At 41.2% G+C, this 27,577-nt stretch overlaps 1 protein-coding gene across 3 annotated transcripts in view; it reads left to right on the top strand.

Annotated features, from left to right (window-relative positions):
- LARGE1 (LARGE xylosyl- and glucuronyltransferase 1) overlaps nucleotides 1-27,577 on the top strand; it is a 291,152-nt gene that overhangs the window by 120,044 nt on the left and 143,531 nt on the right. For all 3 annotated transcript variants that reach the window (XR_007508668.1, XR_007508669.1, XM_049821626.1), the window contains exons 3-4: nucleotides 16,091-16,392; nucleotides 22,626-22,708. Coding sequence is in view for 1 of the 3 variants with exons in the window: in XM_049821626.1 (XP_049677583.1) it covers nucleotides 16,091-16,392; nucleotides 22,626-22,708 (385 nt within the window). In the remaining 2 variants the exon portion in view is untranslated. The remainder of the gene's footprint in view (nucleotides 1-16,090; nucleotides 16,393-22,625; nucleotides 22,709-27,577) is intronic.

Here is a 27,577-nt window from a genome sequence, read left to right as displayed (position 1 = left end):
TACTCTAAGGGTATGTATCGCAGCAGCCTGTTCTCAGAGGGAAAAGAAGGGTGAAATAAGCAATGTCCTTCTAGCATTCACTCCTCAACCTTATCCTATGTCAGTTCTTAACGGCTGATTCCTATGTCTAGATCAGTTCAAATTACTATGGAATATATAACTAAAAATAATGATTAAGATCCTTCCCTTTTCCTAGAACAAGATGGGAGTAGATGGGAAAGGAAGCTACTTTTTTTGTCTCTCTCTTTTTTTTTTTACTGTTGTTGTTTCTTCTTTAGCTTGACCTTTAAAGGACTTTTACAGTTGCAGCATTTTTTTAATGTAGGTGACCTATTGTTTTTTTCCATGTCTGGTTGTTCTTTAGGCATAAGGTGTGTTGATTTTGTTTTTTTAATATGAAACAGTTTTGGTCAAGTCTCCATCTATTCCACTTAGACTTTAAGATAACAATGATATTTCAAATGATAGCATGAATAAATCTATAATCACACTAGCAAAGGAAGATGGATAGATATTTTAGTGAAAGTCTATTAACAGAAATAAAGGGCAATTGCAAGACTGTAATTGGCCACTACACACAACCCATTTACTCCCAAACACACTACAAGAATTTTTGTAAATGCCTCCACCTTCGTCTTCTCTTTACCCCAACGCAAAAACTTGTCATAGACATCAATTAGTTGATCGTGTACGTCACTGTGGAAAGCCTATGGCCATCAGCCCTGCTCATAGTCTACCTAACAAAAGCATCGTTAAAAATGCTACACTGTAGTATTTCATTTGTACTTATTAACGAGGTCTCCCACAGTATATTCTACATTTGAGAGAAATTCCTGGAGATAATGAAAACTTAGAAAACAAGAGATCTACTTGAGAAAAAAAGAGAAAGTGTTTATTTAAATACATGCAGATCCTGTGAATATGGAGCACTGCTGCCCTGACTGAGTAAAGCAACTTTATTTTATAATAGTAAGTAAGCATGTCAGCGGGGCTTAACCTCAGTGTTGTCTAACACAAGAGTAGGCATATTCTTTAGGTTCCTTATTCCTAAACATACATTAAGATGTTTCTGTGCCCTGGAGCAGAAATGTGAATTAGTCTCAAAGATATACCTCATCTATTGGAAGACAAAATCTTGGTAGGCAGAACATCTAAATCTTGTTGTTCGTTGATGATATTTAATGTTAATAAACTTGTGGCTGCTCAAAAATGAAAATTTTCATTTGCTTGCTGCACAGGAAGCTCGGCAGGTTTGTGATGGGGCACAGGGGATATGGCCCACATTCTGACCTCCCGCAGTACCGCGCTGTGTACGGCGACGGTACAACATAAAAATGAGTAACGACATCATGCTGTGTGCATGCAGAATATCATGAAATATTAGACCTATGCTTGTTTTCATCAAAGTCACTGAGTGTTGCCTTTGACTCACTTGAAATAGGATTATGATTCTGATATGCTGTCTCCAGTTTCGTAACAAAACGAGTACCATAAAGAAGAGTAATTTCCTCATGTTTTATAGGAAACCTAGGTCACTGATTGAAATAAATTGTCTATCTACCTGATATATCTGATACAAAACTAGTTCTGTACATACTTATTATATCTTTGTAGAAGGAGCATCTCTAATACATTACAACCAAATACTTTTTTTAAAAGGTAAATGTTAAGTTAATGCAAAAAAAGAGGTTCCATATTACATATGGAGTCTGGTCACCAAAACCAGATTGTAGTCCTGGGGTAGATACCTGGCCACACTGAAGCTAATTCTGAAACCACTACTGATTTCCAGGGGATTTCATGAGAATTAAAAGTACATTTTCTAGTTTGTTTGCTTGTTTGAATTTCATTACTCCCTTTTGTGTATATTATGCGGTTTGGAGATTTTAAGTAGAAAAGTATTATTTTATCAAACACAATATATTGGCCAGCTGTGGCTTTCTATTTGGGAAATGTGGGGAAATAAGAAAACGTGAAACTCTATTTAGGATTCCAGTGAACTGTATGGACAGCTCATTGCTGTTTAATGTAATTGTAACTTTTGCAAATAATCTTAACTAGTTGCCTTTAGCTAATTTGTGAACTGTTGTTCTAGGTTTTTGTTTTGGTTATTTTTTTATATTATGACTTACTTTTCTATTAAGCATAGCAACCTGGTCTAGTGGAAGGTGTCCCTGCCCATGGCAGGGTGGTTGCAACTAGATGGTCTTTAAGGTCCTTTCCAACCCAAACCATTCTATAATTCTATGATCAACTATTTTAAAATGCTGTGCGTTTCATTTCTGATGTCATAGCCGTGACATGTAACCTACCATCTGCATCAGTGCTGTGATGTTTTTTTCTCTACAAAGTGTGTTAAAAATTTTGCTATATATAGTACATGATGATCTGTTATGACATTTTTCTTCATGAGGAGGATGGGAAACTAACTCATGAGTTATTTTATCTCTTGTCATAAGTGAAGATAAATGTCATAACACTGATCAGCCTTCATGTGTTCTGAATGTGCAGTTACTTGCGTTTTCCCCTCACTGTTCTTCAGGGCTGAAGTGGCTGAAATGACAGGTGCAGCAAATGAAAAGCGCCGGGAATGTGTGGGGAAAATAGACAACTCAATACTGAAAGATATTAATAACTTATACACTGCTATGTTATCAGTGAAATAACACTGATGTTATTTCACAACATCATATTAAACTAGAAATATGAACTTGCAACATTTCTGTCTGCATGTGTGATCTTCAGATACATTCAGAAAGAAATCATTGTTTTGAAAATATGTTCTTTGCTACTTGCCATTATATATATGTGCTCATATCTGTTGTTGCCTAGAGCTCTATAAGATTTGAAGTTCTTACAGATCTGGTTCCTGCTAAGGAAGAAATGATGTGGTGCAGAATTTGGATTTTTTTATTTACTTACTTGTTTATCCTTGAACAATCCTTGGTGCTCAGTCAGTATTCAGACAATCTCTTTTTCCAGCAGTCTCAATCAAAATACCAGCACATGGTTTTCTAATGGCATCTCTGTGCCAAGGAAGATTAAGGGATATAACAAGCTTTCCAGCAGGTTTCAGCAGCACCAACCAGCCTGAACTAATACTGCAGAATTTCTGTAGATGTGTTGAAAATCAACTTTTGACGTTGTGTGTAACAGTGCTACCAGGTGACTTCTAGCAATACACATAAATTTTGCTGTAGTTAAATTTTAAACTGTCACCTAAGAGCCTAAATGCTGGCTTTCAGAGAGGCTGACCACCTGCGTTCGCTTAGACCTCCTTTTTTTCAACCCATCTCCCATGTTTAACAAAAGCCAAACTCAGTCATCTTTTGCTCTACTATTTGTTGCCGTCTGATTAAAAAACACTCAGGTCTGTTGATAGTAAGCCTATGATGGACTCTTAAACCAAAGTGGTATGGTAGCAACCTGGGGGCAGCTAGTCGCGTTACGGATTCCATAAAGATCTTCCCAATTCTTTTTCATGTTTCCTTCTCCTTAAAGCAAATGTGCGTATGAAATCCTCTGGTATTAAGCAGATCTGGGCATGCCTTGGCTGTCATATAATTACGAAAACGTGGAGACTTGCACACAGAAATGTAATCTACGCATTGTGTGCGTTTATCTCTGTTCTTGATACTAGAGTTAACCAGGAGGGCATGGCTATGACTGATGACCAAGAATCACATTCAGGAAATGAAGTGCTGATGTGGAGAAAGTGAGATGAGAAAAGGCTAAACAGAGAACCACATAATGATACTCAATATTCCTTTGGAGGAGGGGGCCACATCTGGAGGTCATTAGGAATTAATGGTCTGAATCTGTCCGCTGGAGTTTCTGCATGTCTTTTGAGGTGACCAGGCTGTCTTGTCACAGAACAGTTGTTACACATTCTGCAGGTTGTAAGGAAGCTTAGGTAAATGTTTTGAGGAATATGCAAAACTCCGTCTTATATTATTCTTATTAGAGATATTCTGGTTGAAACGAATGGTTGCATTTTTCCTCTTATGCAGGGTTAGGACTCTTTTTTTGCTCTAGCTTGTCGATGTCAGTATGTGTAAGTGCATTTCTTCTGAATGGTTAGCCTGATGAGGGTAAGGAAGGATATGCAAAGCAGACTCTCTTTCCCAGGTTCCCCAAATCCAAGTGCTGTACAATCAGGAAATGCATTATAGCATCCATTGTTGCTTCAGCAGGGAAAGCGTGCTTTACATATGCAAATACTGCTCAGAAGTTTAACTTAATAATTATCAGCTGGAGTCTCTATTGATGAGCAGCTGAGGCTAATCATCAGCAACAGAATCTGAATTAACTACTACTAGGCTTTGATTGAGCATACTTGTCTCATGCTTGTGGTTACTGTGGCAATTGTAGAAACCTATAGGTATTTTTATAATCTCTTCTAAGCTTATAGATGCTTACTTCTTGTACTTTTTGTACTCTTAAAAAACACCATAAAATGCTGTATTTCAGACTTTTCCCCTTCCTATCTCTTCCACAGTGTTTTACTGAGCAGGAGCCAACATAGAAGGGTTTCAGTCTTTTACATCCCACTGCCATGAATGGTAGTCACAGTACTGTGTACAGCTGCAGGGATGCATTTGGGCACATTCTTTACCTTAGAGAGCTGTAATGGCTGCCTGCTGTTGGTTGTGTGTTCTGCTATATCAGGGCCTCCAAAGTTACCTTAACACCAAGCTCACACCTGAACATAGAGAAATCTCTGGACATAAGATATCCAAATGGTTAATGAAAAAAGAGATTCAGCTCCTCCATAGGAAATCTTCAGATTAACAGATCCCATTGTCTTCCCTCCCACTCCTACTGTACACCAGGGAAATTCAGCTGGCTACAAATACTTACCCTGCAGATATCATTCATATGCCTTTTCCTCAGTGTGCTTTATTATTCACATCACACTCCTACAGTCCCTCCACAGCTTCCCTTCTAATTACTCCCTGCTTGCCCATTCCTATGAATAACCAGTGGCATTCACCCACATTCTGCCATTTAAGGCAGTTAGTGGTCCGTCCTACTATGAATTGGATTTCTTGTTTTCCAGGAGGTGCCATTGTAACTCCGGATTGTAACTCTGAAGATTTATAATTGAGTTGCAGAAGGTTTCAGCTTCGGGGCACAGACATCCACTAGACAGTGGTTTGTCTCTACCCCCGTAGTGGAGGTGGTAGAGGGGAATGTTTCAGGGCAGAGGCAATCAGGCTAGCTAAAACTAGCTCCACTGACCACCTAAACCGAGCTGGATGCTTTGCACCGCAGGAGGTAAGAAGTGGTGTGTGACCCTTTGGGTCAGCTAAGCTGTGGGAATGGTGATCTCTAACTGAATGGTGATAATGAATTCCATTCTAACTGAATGGTCTGCAGCTGATCTAAAAGAGGTCATTTATTTGTGCCCCCAAGTGACCACTGCTAATTGTGATGTGGTTGTTTATGACAAAAAGTCATTGCTAAGTGATGGCCGGTCATTGGCTCTGTAGAGAAGTGCTTCTGCCAAAAATACTACAGGCAGCACCTCTGAGCCTGCATAGGGTGGTCAAGGACAGAAGGGGTATCGACCCTCTTCTCCTGTTTTGGGATTCTCTGCAGTATACTTGCAGAACATTGTTGTAGGAGTTTTCCCTGCAATACCTGTTTGGTGTCTGAATATTTGAGTCTTCCGAGCTGTCACATTGGCAGTCTTTACCTGCATGCAAAGCTTCTGAAAAGAGAGAGACTATCCCTCTAGCTTTGTGGAGAAAGGGCTTCCTTTTCTCCTCTTTATCCCCTCCTTTCCCAACTTCTACAGAAGTGGTTTGCCAAAAAAATCAGCGTCCTTACAGGAATGGGGCTTGGAGAAAATAACAATTCATCAAGAGCACAGATGGCTTATTTAGAATCTAATAGGTATTAAAACATTATTTTCCCCAAGCTTTACTCCTGATATTGATAACGTGTTATCTTTGCCAAGTTCTCCTCTTGATAACATGTTATCTTCGTCAAGCCAAGTCCCTGATAAAATCTTATTTTCACTCAGTGCTTATTCTGATAAGACATTATTTTCTTACATCTCCACTCCCAATGGAAAGGGGGAAACATTACTTTTAGTCCTTTTCTGGGAGAGGCATATATTTTGCCAAGGCAGTGCAAAGCAGGGAAAGGAAGAACAAGAAGAAAACAGAAGAAAGAAAGAAAAAAAAAGTTATTGTATTCTAGACAAGGAAATGAGGAAATCGTTTTAAGACTGACGGGCTCTTGTTTTAAATTTGCTAATAAGCTAACATTCATAACAGCTAATAAGCTAATATTTCATTTGGAAAAAAAAACTATTAAAAGGAGCCATATCCATTTTCAGGAAAGATGTATGAATGTATTTGGATTTTCTTTCCCTCCTTCTTCCTGCATTCTGTTCCTACATGCTTTTTCTTTACCTAGAGTCTTTCACTGTTTACCATCCCTATTACCCCTGTTAGAAGTACCAGAATTACATTCTCTCAGCCACCACATGAACAGCTCTCTGCAGCTGTGCATCGTGATGCCATCATTGACGGTACAATTGCTGACTCTTTCCGAGACACAACCCCTTCCTCACTTTGTTTGCAGAGCAAATGCAGCAATGTGGTGAGTGGTTCTTGGACCACTCCATTTAGTTATTTAAAGAGACTGGAAGGTGTATCATGAACAAGGCAGGGGTGCATCGAAAGAGAAGGGACAGCTTTGTAGTTTAGGAAGTGGAGTCTGCCCTGGAAAATTGTTTCTGCCTCTACCACTGAGTTCATTACATGATGTTCATAAAACAAAGCTATTACAAGTGACTGCTAACTATTATTTTTTTTTCCATTTTCTGGGTTTCCAGCTTGCAGACTCTTACATTACAAGAATGTTAAGCATATACCGTTGCATATGCAGGTGATGAGGTCTGTCCAAGTGCAGGAAAGGTGCTTATTTGTTGAAAAACTACATCAGAACCATCTCAATTGTGCATCCAAAACTAGTATTTTATTTTGGCATTAATGACTCCAAACTTGTCTGCCCTGCCTGTAAAGAGGGACTGATAGTACCACCTTTTCTAAAGATAACTTTGAAAAATAAGTCACTGATCCCTGTGCCGCATTCACGTATTACAGAGATGAGTATAATAGGCCAATGAGGGAATAAATAAGTCTTTTTTCAGAGCAGGGTATGTGTGGTCACAAACTGAATGATGAGCTGAAACAAGCTACTGAACAGCTGTGAGCACCATCCATCCTGTGCACACAGTGATGCCAAGGTTCTTTGGAAGTAAAGTGGTGATCACGCAGTTAATGATCCTGTCATCAGGCACAAGGGAACAACAGCAAAGATTGGACAGGAGACAGTCATTCTCACATTTCCAAACTTGTGAATGTTTGACTTTTATGGTGGGTTGAGCCTGGCTGGATGCCCGGTGCCCACCAAAGCTGCTCTATCACTTCCCTCGTGAGCTGGACAGGAGAGAGAAAATATAACAAAAGGCTCATGGGTCGAGGTAAGGACAGGGAGAGATCACTCAGCAGTTACCATCACGAGCAAAACAGACTTGACTCAGGGATATTAATTTAATTTATTGCCGATCAAATCAGAATAAGGTAATGAGAAATAAAACCAAATCTTAAAACACCTTCCCCCCAACCCCTCCCATCTTCCTGGGCTCGACTGTACTCCTGATTTTCTCTACCTCCTCCCCTCGAGTGGGGCAGGGGGACGGGGAATGGGGGTTGGGGTCGGCTCATCACACGTTTTCAAAGCCGCTCCCTCCTTCTCACACTCTTCCCCTGCTCCAGCATGGGGTCCCTCCCACGGGAGACAGTCCTCCATGAACTTCTCCAACATGAGTCCTTCCCACGGGCTGCAGTTCGTCATGAACTGCTCCAGCGTGGGTCCCTTCCATGGGCTGCAGTCCTTCAGGCACAGCCTGCTCCAGCGTGGGTCCCCCATGGGGTCACAAGTCCTGCCAGAAAACCTGCTCCAGTGTGGGCTTCCCACAGGGTCACAGTCTCCTTCGGGCATCCTCCTGCTCCGGCGTGGGGTCCTCCCCGGGCTGCAGGTGGAGATCTGCTCCCCCGTGGACCTCCCTGGGCTGCAGGGGGACAGCCTGCCTCGCCATGGTCTTCCTCACGGGCTGCAGGGGAATCTCTGCTCCGGCGCCTGGAGCATCTCCTCCAGGATCCTCCTTCTTCACTGACCTGGGGGTCTGCGGGGTTGCTTCTCTCACATATTCTCCTCTCTTCTGACTGCTGTTGTGCAGCAGTTATTTCCCCCTTCTTAAATCTGTTCTCCCAGAGGTGCTACCACCATTGCTGATGGGCTCAGCCTTGGCCAGTGGCAGATCCGTCTTGGAACCAGCTGGCATTGGCTCTGTTGGACACAGGGGAAAATTCTAGCGGCTTCTCACAGAAGCCACCCTTGTAGCCCCCCCCCCCCCCCCCCAAAAAAAACCCTTGCCATGCCAACCCAATACACTTTGCAAACCTGATGTTCTGTGGGTGTAGGGTTTTTGTGTATGATACGTTTAATTTCCAAATCCACTGACTGTCGAGGGCTCTTTTATTCAAGGAAAGGACAGTGGGAGGCCGAGCAGCAGGCAATAATGTGATGCTTTAAGTAAGGCTGGCCTGCAGTTGAACTGAATGGTTCAGGTTTGGGTTCAATAAAATGTGTTAGCATGTACTTAAGTACCATTAACAGCAGTGGAAGTGACCACAGATTTAGCACTTACAGGACATGCAGAAGTGCTTAAGTGCAACTACTGTTGCCTAAGTCCAAGGCTGATGGTTGACTGGTGTCTCGTGTGGAAACAGTCTCTTCTTACCAATGAACATGTAATTTACCACATATGTTGTCCTTGCCAAATCCCAAGAAGGGTTTATGCTTAATACTGATGAGAGCAGCTTTTCTGTCAGAGCTGAGGAAACTTGTTTGGGCAGTGTGGAAAGGGTTGGTTGTCACTTCTTGTGCTGTCTCTGTCTAGTGGACGTCAGCATTCAGTGTTCTTGCTGTGACATCTTTCAATGGCACAACTTTCTTCCACTGAAACTTGGAAGCATAAGCTTGTATTTGCCTCATTTCATGTTAGAATGAAGAAGTTCTGTGTTCACAGATCTGGAATAAATTGTTTAGACTGTATTCCACTATTAAGATGGTTATTTGGGCAAGGTTTTCTACTTCCAGCTGAGATCACACTGCAGTGATTCACAAAACGGCGCCGGAGAAAAAAATGCCTTGGTGAGTGAGAGAGTAGGCACCTTGGGATGCCTTAGCACCTACTCATGGAGGCATATATGTCGAAGTACCAAACTGTTAACAAAAAGAACTTCATTCATTGCTGCCCATATAACCAATACCTACCAGAGCATCCAGCTGAGCAGAAGTGCATAGAGTCCTAAGGTGTTAGATGGTTAAAGCTGAGCTAGAGCTCGAAAAGAAAAGGGATAGTTTATCTGCTTACACAGAGCTTTTATGTCTCCGTAGTCCAGACTGCAGTCTTCTTATTTTTCTTTTCCCTTAGGGTCTATGGAGTTCTCTACAATTGTCTTTTTGGGGAAAAAAATAACTGTGGAATGAACTTCAAATGATTTTGCTCATGGCCTTAACAGGGGGAAATTCATGAGGGTGGTTGCCTGCTTTCCCAGCTCTTTCTGCAGTATGTTGGCATTTGGTTAAAATTGTTATACTGCTAGTCCTCAAAGGGTGCACTGATAATATGAATTTTCAAATGTGAACAAATGTGAAATGGAGGAGTGGTGTTTTCTTGTATCTGTAGTTAGACTGAAACATTATCTGCGAGGCGCATAACTTCCTCTTATCTCAGAGGCAGCCTAGAGTTCACTGTCATCAGTTAATTCATTATAGAGGCATTACATGCTATTAGACAGGGGAGGAATAATAGCTAAAACACATAGAAACCTCTAGACGTTGTAAAAATGCCAAAACCCAAGTAGTTTGCACTTAAGATAGCAAAAGAAATGTAAAAAACTAAGGAAAAATATCCCACAACATGCTACATAAATTTGCCTACCTCAGGTAGTTCCTAACAAAATTTTAAACATTTGAATTCAGATTGGGGTTGTCTGAGAAACTCCGGATCCCTACTTCTGCATTTGTCTTCTCCTCAGAATCAGGGTGAATTTTTCTTTCCTATGCTCTGCTTCTTTCTCCCTTATCCAGCCCTGCAGTTAACCTTTGGCTAAACTTTGTATTTTCTGTGGCACTCTCCCCAGGAAGCTTCCAATGCCACTGGGTTCTTTTCAGGACTATCACCTCTCTAAGTCTGATAACCATAAAACTAGGAACTTACTATTAATGCTTATCCTTTAGGTTTTGTATATAAGAAAATTCCACTGCTTCAGTCCCTCTTCTTTCAAATAACTGCTAAACTGCTTTCTATAGGCTTTATTTCTTCCAGTGTCTTAAGGTGCGCTGCTTAAGTAAGGTTTAATGAAATCTCTTGCCTTAAACACAGGTGACTCCACACATACAGAAGCATTCAGTAATCCATAGAATTCATAACTTGCACTTTGACAAGTTTTCTGAATTGTTGGACCTACTATGATGATAAGTCATTGACTGATGTCAACCATGAAATAATAATTGTAGTTTAAGCCCAGCCGGCAACAAAGCACCATGAAGCCGCTCGCTCAGCCTCCCCCTCAGTGGGATGGGGAGGAGAAAATATAAAGAAATGCCTGTGGGTCACGACAAGGACAGGCAGGGATCACTCACCACTTATGGTCACGGGCAAAAGACAGACTCAACTTTGGAAGAAACAAAATCAGTTCAATTTACTACCAATCAATCAAAACAAGGATAATAAGAAGTAAACTCAAACCTTAGAACATCTTCCCCCCACCCCTCCCTCCTTCCCAGGCTTGACTTCACTCCTGATTTTCTCCACCTCGTCCCCTCAGCGGTGCAGGGGAACAGGGGATGGGGGTTGGGGTCAGTTCATCCCACCTTGTCTCTGCCGCTCCTTCCTCCTCAGGGGGAGGACTCCTCACTCTTCTCCGTCCCCAACGTGGGGTCCCTCCCACAGGAGACAGTTCTCCACAAACTCCTCCAACATGAGTTCTTCCCATGGGCTGCAATTCCTCACGAACTGCTGCAGCGTGGGTTCTTTCCACGGGCTGCAGTCCTTCAGGCACAGACTGCTCCAGCGCGGGCTTTCCCCTGCAGTCCTGGCCATCTTGGGGGACATCTCCTGGGCTGTGGGGGGACAGCCTGCCATCTCCCCAAAGACTGCAGGGACATCCCCTCCTCCCCCCATTCCTCCTCCTCCTCCTTCTGCACTGACCTCGGTATCTACAGAGGGGTTCCTCTCACATCCCACTCCCATCTCCAGCGCAGGTTTTCCCTTCTTAAATCTGTTATCCCAGAGGTGCTACCGCCATCGCTGGTTGGGTCAACCTTGGCCAGGGAAGCTTCCAGCAGCTCCTCACAGGAGCCCCCCCTGCACCCCCTCCCCTGCTTCCAAAACGCTGCCACACAAATCCAAAACAAATAATTATTCAGGTTTATGTTTTAGTTTTTTGTGGACAGTGCGATTTTGCAGGTCATTTTTATTTCTTTGGTATGGTTGTATTAGCGCAGAAAGTCTGAAGTAAAAGGCTTGACACAGAGAGAAAAAAAAAAATTAAAGCCGAGACTGCCAAGGCCCCAAAATAGAGTAATAATCCCAAATGAAGAATAAAAAATAATAGCTTTATTATTATTTATTGCAGCATTCAAAAGTGTACTACTTGCTTCAGAGCATAGCAATGTTCCTTGCAGCATTCCCTGGGAGTTCTTTTGTCCCAAAGTCACACAGACCTCGTTATGTGTTATGTTATTTTATTTTGATTTAGATTAGATAAGAAGTGCCTAGACATCAGCTCAGAGCACTCTGCCAGTTACTTAAAACTATAAAACTCAAGTGCAGTGCAATCAGTTTAACTCTTCTACCAAGCAGCATACACAGTCAATCAAATATTAGTGGTCCCTGACATCAGTCCACCTACTCCTTCTTCAAAGATGAGGTGAAACACACAGTCCTTGCATTGCCTTGAAAACTGATAAGAAGCAGATCAGGGTAGCATGTGTTGGTGTTTACCTACTAGGCAGTAGCTCCCAGGAGGCATTTTGCCATGTCTGTGTGCTCACTGAAATAAAAATACCTTCATATGTCCAGTCTGGTAATAGAGCTAAATCAAGTAGTACCTTGCCACCAGCCTTGCCAACCTCAGATGTGCAAAAATGATGAGTTAGACCGTCTCAACACTTATGACAAAAAATATTTGATTTCTCAGTCTTAAGATCAAACTCGGTTCACTTTTGATTTTATACTTTTATTTCAAATGGGTCCTGGAATTGTCACATTATCATTTGCAGCAGGGAGTTGGAGTGTTACGAATATACCAAATACATCAAGATACACTTGAGAATAATCAGCAATGTTAGTAACAAAACATGGCTTGTCCAGCTGTATGAACCCTGAGGAGATCATCCCAGAAAATGTCTTACACTTAGCACTATGTAAGAAAACATGGATAATTTTTATAGTAAATCAATACATTTCGACTCTTAATATATTTCAGATCAAGAAGCTAGCTGGTTGTGTATTTCCTGACATCATTTCCTTACTGCCTTTTACATACTAGCAGAAATATGTACTACTGAGAAGACAGTAGTGGACTTTACTGGCATTTAAAGCTAAGGCTGCATAAACACAGAGCTGGTCTCATTAGTTGCTGCAACTTCCAGTCTGAGGCAGTGAGGTGATATTTCAGTCTCTTTCTCAGACTATGCTGTTTCTTCTAAATATTGTGTAGAAAGAGTTTAGCTGTTCTCATGAATATAGCTACAATTGTTCAGATGTACCAAATGGTACCTTTTTTGTTCATTTTTAGTTTTGGCAAAGCAACATGTATGACCAGTTGATTTATGTCCGTAGAATAGCTAAAGAGATGTCTAAATTTTTTCCATATTTTGAGATTTTCATGAATGTCGTTCTGAGATTTACTTCCATATCTTGCTACCTTTTCTGGTAATTATTTGAGAAGGTAGCAGAATCCAATGACTAGAAAAGGAGGAGATAAGTAACACCTATGCCATACTGGATATTCACCAAGTAGGGAATTATGATTGCCAGTGAAGTCTTTGGCTAGATTTGCATTATAATTGTATGTCTGATGATAACACAGGTTAGTTGTTGTGTGGGTGAGTAAGAGTGCTGTTTTTCTTTTTATCTGAGAGTGTCTACACAGTATGCTCTTGCTGTCCAGTAATAGGAATGCAATATAATCACATCCAAATGAGTTTTGGTCTTCCTAGCTGAGATATCAGCAGCTGAGAAATAACACAATTTCAGTTCCATGCTTTCCGAGCTGGATGGAGAAAGATACCTCAGTATTTTATTGCAATTCTAATTGTAGCGTGGCTCTGTCCTTAATGTTGACATTTCTCTATTGTTGCACCCATGATGTGCAGGCTTTTCAAATCTGTCATTTACTTTTTAATAACGATTTGCCTGAGCGTTCAAGTTCCAAAATATCAGTGGCCAAACTTCAGAATCTGTCTTGAGACATTTTTCAAGCTCAGATGTACCCATAAGCTTTGCTAATGGTTGTTTTGGGGTTGTGTGGTGGGGTTTTGGTAGTGGGGGAGGGGCCGCAGGGCCGGCTCCTGTGAGAACCTGCTAGAAGCTTCCACGGCTCCAAGTTGGACCCGCAGCTGTCCCAGGCCGAGCCTGTCAGTGACGGTGGTAACACCTGTGGGAGAACAGGTTTAGTAAGGGGAACCTGCAGGGAGTAGGGGGATTGGGATGTGAGAGAAACCCCTGTGTAGATCCCGAGGTCAGTGAAGAAGGAGGGGAGGAGGAGCGGGGGAGGAGGGGATGCCCACCTGCAGCCTGGGGAGAGAGGAGCCCATGCTGGAGCAGGGGGATGGATGCCCCCCAAGATGGCCGCCGCTCCCTGGGAGAGCCCGCTCTGGAGCAGGCTGTGCCTGAAGGACTGCAGCCCGTGGAAGGGACCCACGCTGGAGCAGTTTGTGAGGAACTGCAACCCATGAGAAGGACTCAATTGGAGAAGTTCATGGAGGACTGTCTCCCATGGGATGCACCCCACAGTGGAGCAGAGGAGGGGTGAGGAGTCCTCCCCCTGAGGAGGAAGGAGCGGCAGAGACACCGTGTGAGGAACTGACCCCAACCCCCATTCCCCGTCCCCCTGCACCGCTGAGGGGACGAGGTGAAGAAAATCAGGAGTGAAGTCAAGCCTGGGAACGAGGGAGGGGTGGGGGGAAGGTGTTCTAAGGTTGGGGTTTACTTCTCATTATCCTTGTTTTGACTTGATTGGTAGTAAATTAAACTGATTTTGTTTCTCCCCCAAGTTGAGCCTGTCTCTTGCCCATGAGCATAAGTGGTGAGTGATCCCTGCCTGTCCTTGTCGTGACCCATGAGCTGCCTTTATGTTTTTCTTCTCATCCCACCGGGGCTGGTGCAGAGGAGTGAGCAAGCGGCTTTGTGGTGCTTTGTTGCTGGCTGGGCTCAAACCACGACCATTGTAAAAATAATAAATTAGAAAAATTTTGCAGGAGAAAGTCTACAAGCAAATGCAAGATATTCTATCCAAATTGTGTATTAAAACCAGGATAGTTATTTATATAGATAACAGGAAGTGTGTACACCTGTATAACTCAACAATGGAAACTAGAAGTGAGGTTTTGATTTCTATAGCTGTTTTTTCATTAACTTAGTCTAGAGAACTGCTCACCATTCGTGTAAATATGAAACAATGGAAGAGAACAAGCAATGACTAGGTCTTCATATCACCAAGATAATTTTGAGTCAGAGGGTGAGAAGTGTACTTGTTGAGGAGAACTGCTAAACAATAACTGCATGATTTCCATTTTCTAAACCACTCAAGCTGGTGTTGGTTTGATAAAGCCAAAGGGACTCTCTGCACTGGAAAAATTATTAAATAGCAAATATTTTTTTTTAATACATGCAGGTGGAAAGTTATTTCAGAGAAATACCTTAATATAAGATACTCACATATCTTCACCATAAAGGAATGTCTTGCTAATTATGACACTGGGGATAACTCTCACTGTCTTTTTGGTTTGTTTCAATTTGATTTCAACTGAACATTTTTGAACAGTAGTTTAGTTTGAGGGTTTTTTACCACCTTTCAAGCATTTGTACTCTTGTGTGTATATATAGCTTTATTAAAGTTATGTGAAAATATATCTCCTTTGAAAACACATCAGCTGCCTCCCTATTTGCTCCCTTAAAAGTTGGTAGCAGTAATGCATGGGGAAGTGATGGCAGAATGTGTTGCAATTGTCATCTTTGGTTATAGACATTGTTTTCAGTTTAATTTATCTCTTTTTTAAACTTTATATCTAGCTCATTTTTTAATGCTGTTTTGAACAAAGAAGATACCTGTTGAAAATGTGAAAATGAAGTGTTTCATATTTCTGGAATATAACTTTTCAGTTAAAGGTGTTGAATTGAACCACTTTGCTTTTTTTCAAAATTCCCTTGTTGTCTTTTTCCAGAATTTGACCCACACGTGTATTTAATGTTTCTGTCCTTCTGAACCTCTTTATTTCTCAGCAAGCACATAATACTGTGTTGCTGAATAAAAACCATCTGCTCCTCACATGTGAGTCAGCTGGGACTACTGTTTGGCACAAAATGGTAACCAAAATTCTGTAGCTTGACTGTGGAGGAAATGGGGAATAGGAAAATTATTTTGTCTTGCATACATTTCTAAAATATTTTTAACTATATATTAATTGTCTTCGAATTAAATCCTTCTGTTCTTGACTGTCTTCCCAGACTCGAGACTGGCAGGCGGCCCTCTCCAGAACAAAAGAAACACATGCTTATCTTTTAGCGTGCTTTTAAAATTAGCAGGACCTGTAGCTCATAGAACTTCAGCATTTGTCCAAGTTTACCACGCACTTAAGCGTCGCCTTGAAGTGCCAAGTCTGCGTAAAACGTGGCTGTATTTGAAACACATCCCTGCCTCACGATGCTGACATTAAAGGAAAACGCCACTTCACATATATTCTGACAGAAGTGTTCTCTTTCCTTCTCCTGCAGATGGGAAGCCAGTGTCGTTGTCTCCGCTTGAATCCCAGCCCCACAGTCCTCGGTACACGGCATCGAGCCAGCGGGAGCGCGAGAGCTTGGAAGTCCGCATGCGGGAGGTGGAGGAGGAGAACCGCGTCCTTCGCAAGCAGCTCAGCCTGGCGCAGAGCCGCAGCCCCTCTCACCACCGCGGCAATCACTCCAAAACCTACTCCATGGAGGAGGGGACGGGTGACAGCGAGAGCCTGCGGGCTGGCATTGTGGCGGGGAACAGCTCCGAGTGCGGGCAGCAGCCAGCAGTGGAAAAATGCGAGGTAAATAAGCAAAAGGAACCTGCCAGAAACACTTGGTAGATTGGAAAAAAAAAAAGAAAAACCTGATCGATTTGATGCTTTGAGGACATTGCAGATTCCTGTCTCCTCACCCCTGAAACTTTGTGCTCAGAAACCAGCCTCTTAAAGGACTACTGGGCGCAACTTTTGAGATAATTTTTAATTATTCTTTTTTTAGAACTTTAAAACATTCAATCATCTGAATATCTTTTGAGCTATTATTTGATCAGGGTTTTTTGTCTTTTTCATTCTTGTGTCCCCAAACCTGGTGTAAAAATCAAAGCCTTGTTCCAAGCTGACTTCAGTACGGCTGGGCTGAGAATGACCTGTGGCAAACTGACCCCGTGTGTTTCTGAATTAAATGAAAGCACCACAGTGCTCAGAAAAGCCTTACTCCTTTGCTTGTGCATCTGTACTAGAACAGTTCAGGTTTACCATTAATTAAATTGTGGCTTATGGAGCCAGCCTGTGCTTTTGAGTTACTTTCACGAGTGTATCTGGATGTTACTGTGGAATGAGAGCTGTGCACAAGAGATGTGGTTAGCTGCAGGGAACAGGAGATCTGTTTCTAAGAAGGTTTTGGGGGGTTGCCTTGGTTTGCCTTTCCCCATTTTATGCCAGTAGTTTTGTGGATGTCATCCAGCTATTTAGTTGTCAGATATCTGAATGAAGACAGTTCTCAATATGGATATATCCAAATCAGAAAGTCTTGCTTAAAGGCCTTGTGCTAGTCGCAGCTGGTGAAGGTATAAAAAATAACTTCCTCCATTTATTTCTACAAAGAGGGTAATGCCATATCACCTTTTATCTTGCTTTCTGCCACTGGGAAGATAAAAGTTGAAAGAAAGTAAGTGGGAGAGAAAAAGAAGTCCTAATTATCTCTTCAGATAAAGTCTGTTTAATGGGCAGATATCAAATATCGTTTAAAAATGACTTACTGCTTTCCAGTTGGACATCTTTGTCCATCACCGTGGAAAAAAGGAACCAACGTTATTTCAAGGAGAAGGAAAAGGAGGAGTCTGGTTTTCATTTTCCCTCCTCCTGATAATAAGGGTCTGATTTTCCTCCCTGTGAGCATTTTGGCATTTCTTTTAATAAGGGAAGGTTCAGACCATCAATAAACAAACCTCACTTCTCCCTTATTATCATGCCAAGGAGTGATGAGCTGAATCTCCCTTCTCGGTTATTCAATGTACCAACCAATTTGGGACACAAAAATAGCAGCTTAAAGGAGGAATAGTTTAAGTGGCCTTTCCGTTTATAATGTGTTTTGCCAATAAATTTACTTGCTCAGTGGGGTTTAGCATGTGCTGGAGGCAATGGTTATATAAAATATGAAACCTCACTTTATTTGCCATCCCCCTATCTCACCGCACACTATTTTGATAACGAAATAGCTTTTTCTTCTTTTTCTTAAGGAATTCACTCAGTAATTCAGTAACAGCAATGGAAGTTAAAATTAAACTTCCTTATTATCAGATTTGCCAGGGGTCTCATCGTTTATCCTATTACTGTAGATTCTGGTTCCGTGTTTGTGTGAATAGTATCTTGACTCCATTCACCCTCAGTTTTCAGTGTTTCAGAAGTGTAAACTAAATCTTTTTTAGCCTCTGACCCTGGAATATATCACAGCAAGAGTCAACAACTTGGGTAGAAAAAGACAAGGGTTCTGGAAGAATACTGGGGCTCTGGGGGAAACAGAGCTAGAAATAGGTTGTTTACTTCACTGAGTCAGTTCTTTGAGATTTACTGAAGGTAATATTACAGAATCTAATTTGGGATGGTCTTTAGTGATGATTAAAACATTGGAAAATGCAGTTACAATGAATTAACATTAAATCTCTGATAAAGCGTAATCTGTATGATAATAATTGTGGTCTATATCAAACACTAGTGGGTTTGTTGCATTCCAGCCACCGCTTCCTACGCTGTTGCATTGCAGGAGAGCTCTTCTGGTATTATAAAATGGACCAGCATTTTACTGCAAGAAAAAAACAGAGTTCCAGCCAAGGGCCTTCTCCCTGGAGGGAGCAGATCCCTGTCATGCCTCCCAGTAGGAGACAATTTTAACACAAACCTTGGAAACAGAAGTAAGAGTAGTCCTTACACACGCGTAGGCACAAGTATCAGGCTTCACAAGGAGAGCATAAAGCCAATGGAAGCTAACAGAATTATATGACTCTTTCTTACGATGTTGTGCCAGTATCTTTCCAGCTTGTGCCTCCATAAACTGGGCATTTAGTTTGAATTAAGTGTACATTTATAAATATTTTTAAAAGCTATTATATATTAGAAAAAGGTTAATTAGCAGTATAGCATTTAGTAAGTTAGCAGAATACTTAACACTTGAAGCATTTTTACAGGCATATTTGTATTGTTACTATTCTCAATGGTGTTGCTCAATAGGGTTACATGTGTAGTGCTCCAGACCCACAAAGAACAGGCCCCCACCAGCTTAAGCACTGTAACCCAGGAAAAGCAGATGTTACCTGCCTCTGGGAACCATTTGTAGCATATTTACATTTTTGTAACATGCTTTTACTATCTCTTAACCACATAACTGCAATGGAAGGCCTGGCTAGTACTACTTTAAAATTATTGAAGTATGAAATGCTTTACCAAAGTTTATTTTTAGGTCTAAGAACTAATTAGAGTTTAGCTCTTTATTTCACCATTCCAAAATGTAGCCTGAGGAGGAAAAAAAAATAACATCTGTTTATCTAGGCACCTTATACTCCTTATCAGCATGGGATCTAAGGCCCAGTTCTTCATGTTGTTTTGGATATTTTCTTTCCATTAATATTACCCCAGAATGGACTTACATGAAATACTGCTTTTAGAAACAGTTTTTCCTGGTCTGAAGTGGCTAAAGTAATTGTTTCTAAACTGTGTTAGCATGCACCTTGGTATTATTTAAACCCCCTTTCCTAAAGAAGCTAAGCTTCCTTAAATGCCTTGAAGCATTTAAGGGCCTGAGTGCTCCCTAAACTATTTAAAACCAAAAATAGTTCTCCTTGTGTCCCTGATCCCCCAACCTGTAGGAAGAACAGCGTGATTAACTTCCACAGTGTTTTGATTACCTATTTGTATCCGTATGTATGAACACAGGAAGAATTCATTGACTCTGGAAAGCAAGATGTATCGTCATTTAATCCGTTGCTGCAGTGACTTCCATTGTCTAAAAGCAGCTCCAGTGAACGGCCTGGTCCAGACTTATTGCAACATCTACTAGTGATGGAACATGTCTATCATTCAATTTAAAAAGAGCATTGGAGGAGGATGGACACTTTCAAGAAGCTCAGTTTAGTCCTGCAGTGACTTCTGAATATCCAGGCTAGAGGAGTTTGGCAACTAGAATTACCACAGATTGTAAACAGCGAGGAGCAAGTGTAGCACGCAGAGCCTTGGTGTGAGATGTTCGAAGGGACACGTTGAACCAAGCAGACAGGCTGCTGCATGTTGTGGAAGTTGGAGCATTCTTTGCTTATGTGGCTTCACTTCTAGGTGTTAGCTGCAGTCATCGACTCCAGGGGTTGTGTGAATCACAGTGGCCGGTTCTGCTGGGATGGGGGTACAATCCTCTAGCCATCTGCAGATGGAAAATGAGGAGTTTGAGAGAGCTGTGATGCTGCTGACCAATTTCATAATCTGGGAGCTGATGCTTACAGTAGTATACTCAGGAGGATGCAAGTTCTTTGAAGTGCATTCTTCTTCCAGCCACTATTGCCTTGTCTTGGCCAGGATTTGCTGCTCTCTATCCAAACACGTATTTGGAAAAATCACGGGAAAAAAACAGAAATAAAACTTTTTTTGTTAGGATGCAAACATCTGCAGGCCATTCAGGTTGATGACCTCATGTTGACTTATGAGTTTTCCCATTGACTTTGTTTAACAGTTAAACAATGAGGGAGAGGAAAGTGAATCAAGAAAAGAAGGGGAACGGACTGAGTCTTGCAGCATGCTGCAGGCAAAAACTTCAGAAAAAAAGGCCTATGTTTCTATTCTCTTTGAGGATTATCGCTCTTTGCTATAGCTGATTGCCAGCAGGAATAGAAGTGATATGTAGTATCAAACACCGCAGAGAGGCTGAGCAGAAAGTATATATGGATGCCTGTGTCTCAGCTGGAGGAGGACATTCAGTAGAGCAGCAAGTGCTGTCTTCTCACTGCGTCCTGGCTGAAACAGCATGCAAGACAACAGCACCTGCTAGAAGACAGCGAGGAAAGCATGCTTTAATTTCGAAACAGACTGATTTAGGAAAAGGAGAACAGATGTGGGCGAGTCCTTGACAGAATAAACTCTTGATTTTGAGGGGAGTTGTAAGGTGGAGAGAGAGGCTGTGAGGAGAGCTTTTCTGGCAAGTAGAGGTAGTATAAAGTGATGTTGACAGGGATATGACAGTGCTATTCTGTCAAAACCCATAAAATGTTTGTGTCTGGTCCAGTGTCTTCAGGCGAGGTGTTTAAAGCAAGCATGAAACTATTCTCAGTTAATTTGATTTTAATTGGCATTGAAGAGAAGAATCTTAGGCCTTCCAAAAGCCTGAAAAAGACCAGGTGGCAACCAGAGAGGAGGCAGTGCATGCAGTGTCGGGAATCTGTGCACCCACAGGAACCCCTGCCCATAAATACGGTACAAACCACTGCTGCAATAAAAGTCGTTAATAAGCAGCCTCCGTTCTCCCCTATTGTTATCACAAGAGAGAAGCACAGTCAATTTTTGCAAAGTGCTGAACATGCTCAACTCCCATTGACTTTAACATAAATTTAAAGTGCTGGATACCTCACAGAGCTGTTGCCAAAATGTACTGCGATATCTTGTTTTTCTCACACCTCTCTGGACAGACAGTTGCCTTATTAATTCAAGTCCTCTTAAAACCTCAGATCTTCGGTGTGCCTCAGCTTGCGAGGCACACGAGGGCTGGAGGCAGCTGTGATCTTCACGTGGGGGTTGCGCAATGGCACAGCCGCTTGGCAATTATATGATTCAAATTGTGCCCTGTACCAGGCGATGTTAATGGATGGGGCTACGGACTCTTTAGACGTGCCCAACGCATGCCACCTCTTGTGTAAATCTGCTTCTGTTACAAGCCGGACTTTGGGAATTTATGACTATGTGAGGAGGCAGAATTCCTCATTTGTTCTCTGCGTAGTGGGCTTTCTGTGGGAAATGAGAGCAGTGTGTGTGAGAAACCAGCTAACCAAGCTTCAAATGGAAGCCAAATGAGGCTTCCCTGCAGTTTCACAGCTGTGTCCCCAGTCACAGCTTTGTGCTGTCAGCATGGTGAACTCTGCTTCATTTTTGTGACCACTAAGAAACAGAAAAATACAGAAGCTGGAGACAAAACTTGCTAAGATTAATTTTCTTTTGTCCCCAGGGAATAGCAATGGCTAATTTTAAAACCAGAGAAGAGTAACTTAACAGCGTTTTTCAAATTATTACTTACTACCTTAATAATAATGACTAGTAGCGCCTTTTCAATTTTCCCTTTCCTCCTGAAGAGATGAGTAAAACTCTGCCTTATATTAAAAGGGAGGCAAGAAGGTGCAGAATAAGTGATAATTTACCGGGGTGCTGGGGTGGGGAGAATGTGTGTGGGGGGGTTGTATTTAACTTCACATTAACACTGCCCAGTACAGCCCATACTGGTAGTCACAGGCAGGGAAGCAACCACCTGCTTTCAGAGCTCATGCCCTATCTTATCAGTGGGATGCACCCAGTCCCTGCGCAATATTCCCACTCATGCTCATCCATCAGAACTTGCTTTCCCTCTCCTTAGTAGCTGTCCTTAAGATGGAAATAATGCAAAATTTCTAAAAGCATATCTGCTTCTAATTGTCAGACATAATTTTAAACTTCAGAAGGTTAAAGTGTCTGCATGTTTGCATACTCAGAATTTTGTGCTGCTGAACGGGTATGTGTGTGTACACACGCACACACATATGCTCTTAGCTAATAAGTGCAATTTTGTTCAGACATCTGATGTAATTTAGAGATAGTAATGACTTTGGAATGATAATGGTGTTATAACTCAATTAAGATGTTTTTAACAAACTGCCTCAAGTGGGCTGCAAACAGCTGCAAAACGCCCCCTCAAACCTTTAACAATCGCCGCACTAAATAATAGCACTGTCATGTATGTGCTCTCCTTAATGAATGATAGAACACCAGAGCAGGCTTTAATTTTTGTTCTTTTTGTTCCTTTTCTCCCACAGACCATCCACGTTGCCATTGTTTGTGCAGGGTACAATGCCAGTCGGGATGTTGTCACACTTGTCAAGTCTGTCTTATTTCACAGGTAAAGGTAGCTTTCTTTTCTTTTATATTGTATATCTGATTATGGCTAAATAAGCTCTCTTTACATTTACTCTCTTACTTCAAAAGAAAGTCAGATTCCCTTCCCTGGTTGCTTTTTCTTTGGAAGGAAGCAAGCACGAAATTTATGATGACCACAAATATATTAACCCGTGTAAAGATTTCTACAGTGAATTAGAGGGATCAGAGATCCACCTGCTGCCCCTGTTGTGTTGTGGGAATAGGGACAGTACCTATCAGCACTGTAAAGCATCTGCACGCTCCTGAATGTTGTAAAATAATAACAAGTGTAATAACAGCATTGTATTCATTTCACCTATTTCTGGTATCAGTTTATGGCACAGGTGTAGATGGTAATTTGAAAGCTGTACACATACACACTGGTTACTTGACTATCCCAGCTTCCCATTTAGACATCTATTTTTCAAAGTAAATGTGTTACTATAGTCAGTATTATTTCATTAAAGTCAGATTATTTATTCTGGCTTTAGAAGGGGTACTTGCATCCCCTCAGAAGGCTTTGCAACCTGCTTTTAACACGCAGAGTGCAGTTAGATCCCAAAATCGAGAGGCATAAATGTACAATGAAGACAAAATAACCAATTCCCTTAAACAGCAGCTCCAGAAAAAGAGAAATGGTATTAAACTGTGTGTTGGCATATCTGTATATCCCTTGTCCAGTTTAGTAATGTCTCTCAGAGATGTTTTCCAACAGTGTTGCAGAAAGTGGATTAAAATGGAGGTGATCAGACTGTTTGACTCAAACAGGACAAATAGACTAATACAACATGCATAGAGTATAAGGAGTTTACTAAGGAGGTAGCTTCAATATGCTGCTTTATATGGAATGGTAATATTATACCAGGGAGGATGACTCTTGTTCACGTCATGTGCTAGTATCTTCTTATAGCTAGCTGGAGTAGGGCATTCCAGTCCCGCAACCTTGCTCCTTATGTTTGCCTCCAGCCCTCTGCTGGAATTGTCTTAGTAATTACTCCCTTACAATGGCTTTAGTACACCGTTTTATCTTTTACCCATTTTTTGTAAAAGAATGTAAATGCTTGCCTTGTGCAATGTGGAAAAAGACTCAGTAAATATAGTTTAAAAGGTTGGCTAGAGTGCAGGTGGAGAGGAGAAATTCTCCAAAATATGAGAGCAGCTTTCACTATCAACACGTAGCCTTTGCAAGTCTTTCCAGAAGTAGCGTGTTCGTGCTAGATGAGGGCTAGGAGCAGAAAAACAATGCTAAAATAAACATAACAAAAGCAAAACAACAGTAAAAACCTATATCATTCTCTTTGCATAATTTTTCTGAATGTTAAAATCCTGTTAAATTTTAAAACTATATCTATTTCCGATTAGACTTCTGAATTATTCAGTGTAAAATGGCTTTATATTGCAAGGATGTGGGGTGTTTTGTCTATTTTGATTGTTGTTTCTAAGGGATTTCTTGCAAATACACATTTTTATGGTGACATGAGTTATCCTAGTGGTTAGCTTCTCAATGTTTTTCTCCCCTAGTACTTGCATCCATTTTGAGAACACTGTAATATTCTGTAGGTTTCCAGATGTTCTGTAAATAATAAGAATCTCACAGCTCAAAGGTTTAAACAATCTCTTTCTGTGTTACTTAAAGGAAATGTCCGGTTTACATAAGCCACTCATCTGAGCAATTAGCAAACTTATACACAATTCTGCCATATAATGGCAGAATTATATAATTTGGAAATATAATATATTAAAAATATGAAGCCAAAACAAAGAGAAGTGACCCTGGTATTTCTAAGTCTGGTGGATTCTGCCCTTGTCAAGAACATAGTTGCTGTTTGGCTAGCAGTACTGCTCATCTCAAAGGATTTGTCTAGCTCAGCAGAGGTGATCAAGATAAAGTCCCGTATAGCTAATGAACCTTTAGTACAGTTAGTTACATTCAAGATAACCTATCTTGCTTGTTTGCTCAAAACATACTTAAAGACAAAGCTAAGCTGGTTCCTGCCTAGAACTAGCTTTTCTTCCTAGGCACTAAATTGTTGAAGATGTTCTCAAAGAAGAGACAGAGCTTCTTACAGACATTTCTTCCATATCTTCCAGAAAACACAGGCTTCTGAAGCATCTGTTGATGCTATGGCTACATGTGCAGAGGGTTGCACCTCAGAAATGCTCCTTTCTTGCAGCTTTATCTTGCGAGTGGCAGTGGTGAAGAAGGCTGGAGAATAAACAACAAACAAACAACAAACTCAGCTGAAAATTGATTTAGAACTAATATTCCTTGCATTGGTTTCCATGTGCAAACAATGTTATCTTGGAGACTAGTATATACTTCAAAAATTATGATGATTGGAAAGATGGCTTCTTTCGGTTGCTAGGGTCTATTTAATTGTAGGAAAGAAGGATGGAGACAGGACATGATACTGCATTAGGAGGGAATGAGTTAGGAGAGTTGGAGGTGATTGGTTCAGTTAGTGGATGCTTCCTGACATCACTAGCAAGTTCTCCATCTGACTTGAGGGTCACCAGTGAAAACAGACATGGAGATGTCTCCTAACACCTCAGTGTGCACCAGGGAATGCATCCTAGCTGGCGTTGTCCAATAAGCCAAGCAAAACAGACATTTGAAAGGACTGCGTGTTTCCAGTGGAGAAGAAGTTTGCTCATTCTATCCTAATCTCTAAAGTTAGGCTACTGGTCCTTCATTTGTAGGGTCACCACATTCCATCTCAAATACATCTTTGCAAGAACAGAACGAACCTACCTCCAAACATATTGTCCAAGAGATTTTTTTTTCCCTTTTCTGAAGTTTCTGATGATCAATGTTCAACCAAACATGATAGAGCAGGTGCAGAATGTGCCTGGAACAAGAGTGTGAGTGTATTGTATAATTGAAAGAGCTTGTGCAGAAATCTCAACTGTTGCCATGCGCAGTGTGGATGCTCCTTGGGCAGATGTACCATTACACCTCAATCCTGCCCTGCAACACCCTGAATACAATCTATTCGCTAAACAACTGGTCCCTCAAGGCAACCACATTTAATATCCTCGCCTGTTCCTGCTGCATATTGCTTGACGTTTGTTGTAAGAGCACTGATTTCAGTGAATCTGTCTGGAATTCACGGAGCTGTCATGTGTTTTTATTAGCATTTGCATCTAGTTTAGTAATTAAAGTGTGTTTTAGCTGTGCATTTTGATACAAAAAGAGATACCTAAATTCCCTACTTCTGTAGGGAATCCCTACTTCTCGAATAGGAAAATTCTGAGGAAAGGAGGCCATGTCAGTCTAATCGTGTTCCCTCCATGCATTAACATATTTGTTATACCCCCAACTTTGAGCTAGTGTGCTAGATAAAGAGACACAAAACAGCAGGGTTGCTGGGTCATTAAGAATAAAAACTATAGGAGTTTCTATAGATGGAGTGTGCTGTCTCTTCTCTCTTGCACGAATATACAGTAAATCCTGCATATTGAACATTTCAGCTCTCCCCAGCTCTAAAAGAGCAAGTTTCTGATTCTAGTCATACCATATATATCGTGAGACTTACGCAAGCTACTTGTTCAAACCATTTGAGAAACTATATCTGTCTTCAGGTTCCAGAGACTGGGAAGAAGAGAGGAAAGGGATGGTGGTGTTGATTCCTTATAAGAACAGCATAGTTCAGAAATGCGTTTCATTCCCAATGGAAAAGGAGCTTGATTCCAGTTTTGTCTTTAAAAAACGTATGCTCAAGCCACAAAATCCCAGCAGCTTTTAACACCCAGTTTAACATAACTGTCAGTCTGTTCTCAGGAGGAGACTCAGCAGAGCTGGAATAGTGCAGGGTTTGCAGAGTCTGATAAATATGCATTAGCAGTGCTGCACAGAGGGAGGTTTGTAGAATGAGTACTTAGACCTAGTCTGCAACTTTCCTGCTTTCCTCTCTTGGGCATCTAGTTCCTAATTATGACAGATTTTATAAATCTGTTGCAGGGTAAAAAAATACTCGCTCTGAGCCAGTTTAACACAGCCAAGCTCATATCAGTGTGCCCTGAGTGCAACTTAACTTTAGTTTTTCCAGAGCAGAAGACTAAACACTAAAAATTAAAGATACTGGGTCAAATGGGCAAAGCAAAATGCAAATGCTGGTTTTTTGGAAACAGTGCATACAGTAGTATGCAAAAAATATCTGCATTTCTTTTTCAAAACTGAAGCAGTGTCCTGTGGCTAATAACCGTTCTCGAAACTTTTGCAAGTACTGGTCCAAGTTACATTGGTCATTTTCAAAGTTTTACTCCATTTCTGAAAATTAAAAAGCTAAGTAAAGCCTAGATTGCCACAGAAATAGCCCATGAGTTATAGTTTCATATTGCAAAGATCATTTCTGTCTCTACTTAGGTAAGTCATAACTTGAGTAAGAACTAAAATTATTTTTAATGTACTCTTATCTTTTCCAAAGACATGCTAAACACCATGTTTCATTTGGGAACAAAGAAAGGCCAGCATTACACAATTATAACATGTTGCTGGCAGTTAGGTCAACCTGAGAATCTATGAAAAATTAAATTCTCTTTTGTGCCAGCTAATACTGGCTTTCCTCCCCCACGTTAGTCCCTCTTACTTGGAGAAGTCATGCTTACTTCTTTAGATGTAGGCTCCATCTATCCTACAGCAATAGTGGCATAGCAATGGTGATGGGGTTTCGTGGTGTAAACAAAACCAGTCAACTAGACAAATGCTTACTAATAGGAAGTAGCCTCTTTGCTTTAAGAAGGTTGCTTGTAACCTTGAAGTTAAGCATATGTCTAAGCATTTTTAAGATTAAGATATTAAACTGTTATAGAGTGCTGTATGAATAAGAAACTTTTTTTCTTAGAACAAGTA

Source organism: Accipiter gentilis, chromosome 18, assembly GCF_929443795.1.
Source record: "Accipiter gentilis chromosome 18, bAccGen1.1, whole genome shotgun sequence".
Taxonomy (NCBI): domain Eukaryota; kingdom Metazoa; phylum Chordata; class Aves; order Accipitriformes; family Accipitridae; genus Astur; species Astur gentilis.
Note: the sequence above shows the minus strand (reverse complement) of the source record. Positions and strands in the feature narration are given on the sequence as shown.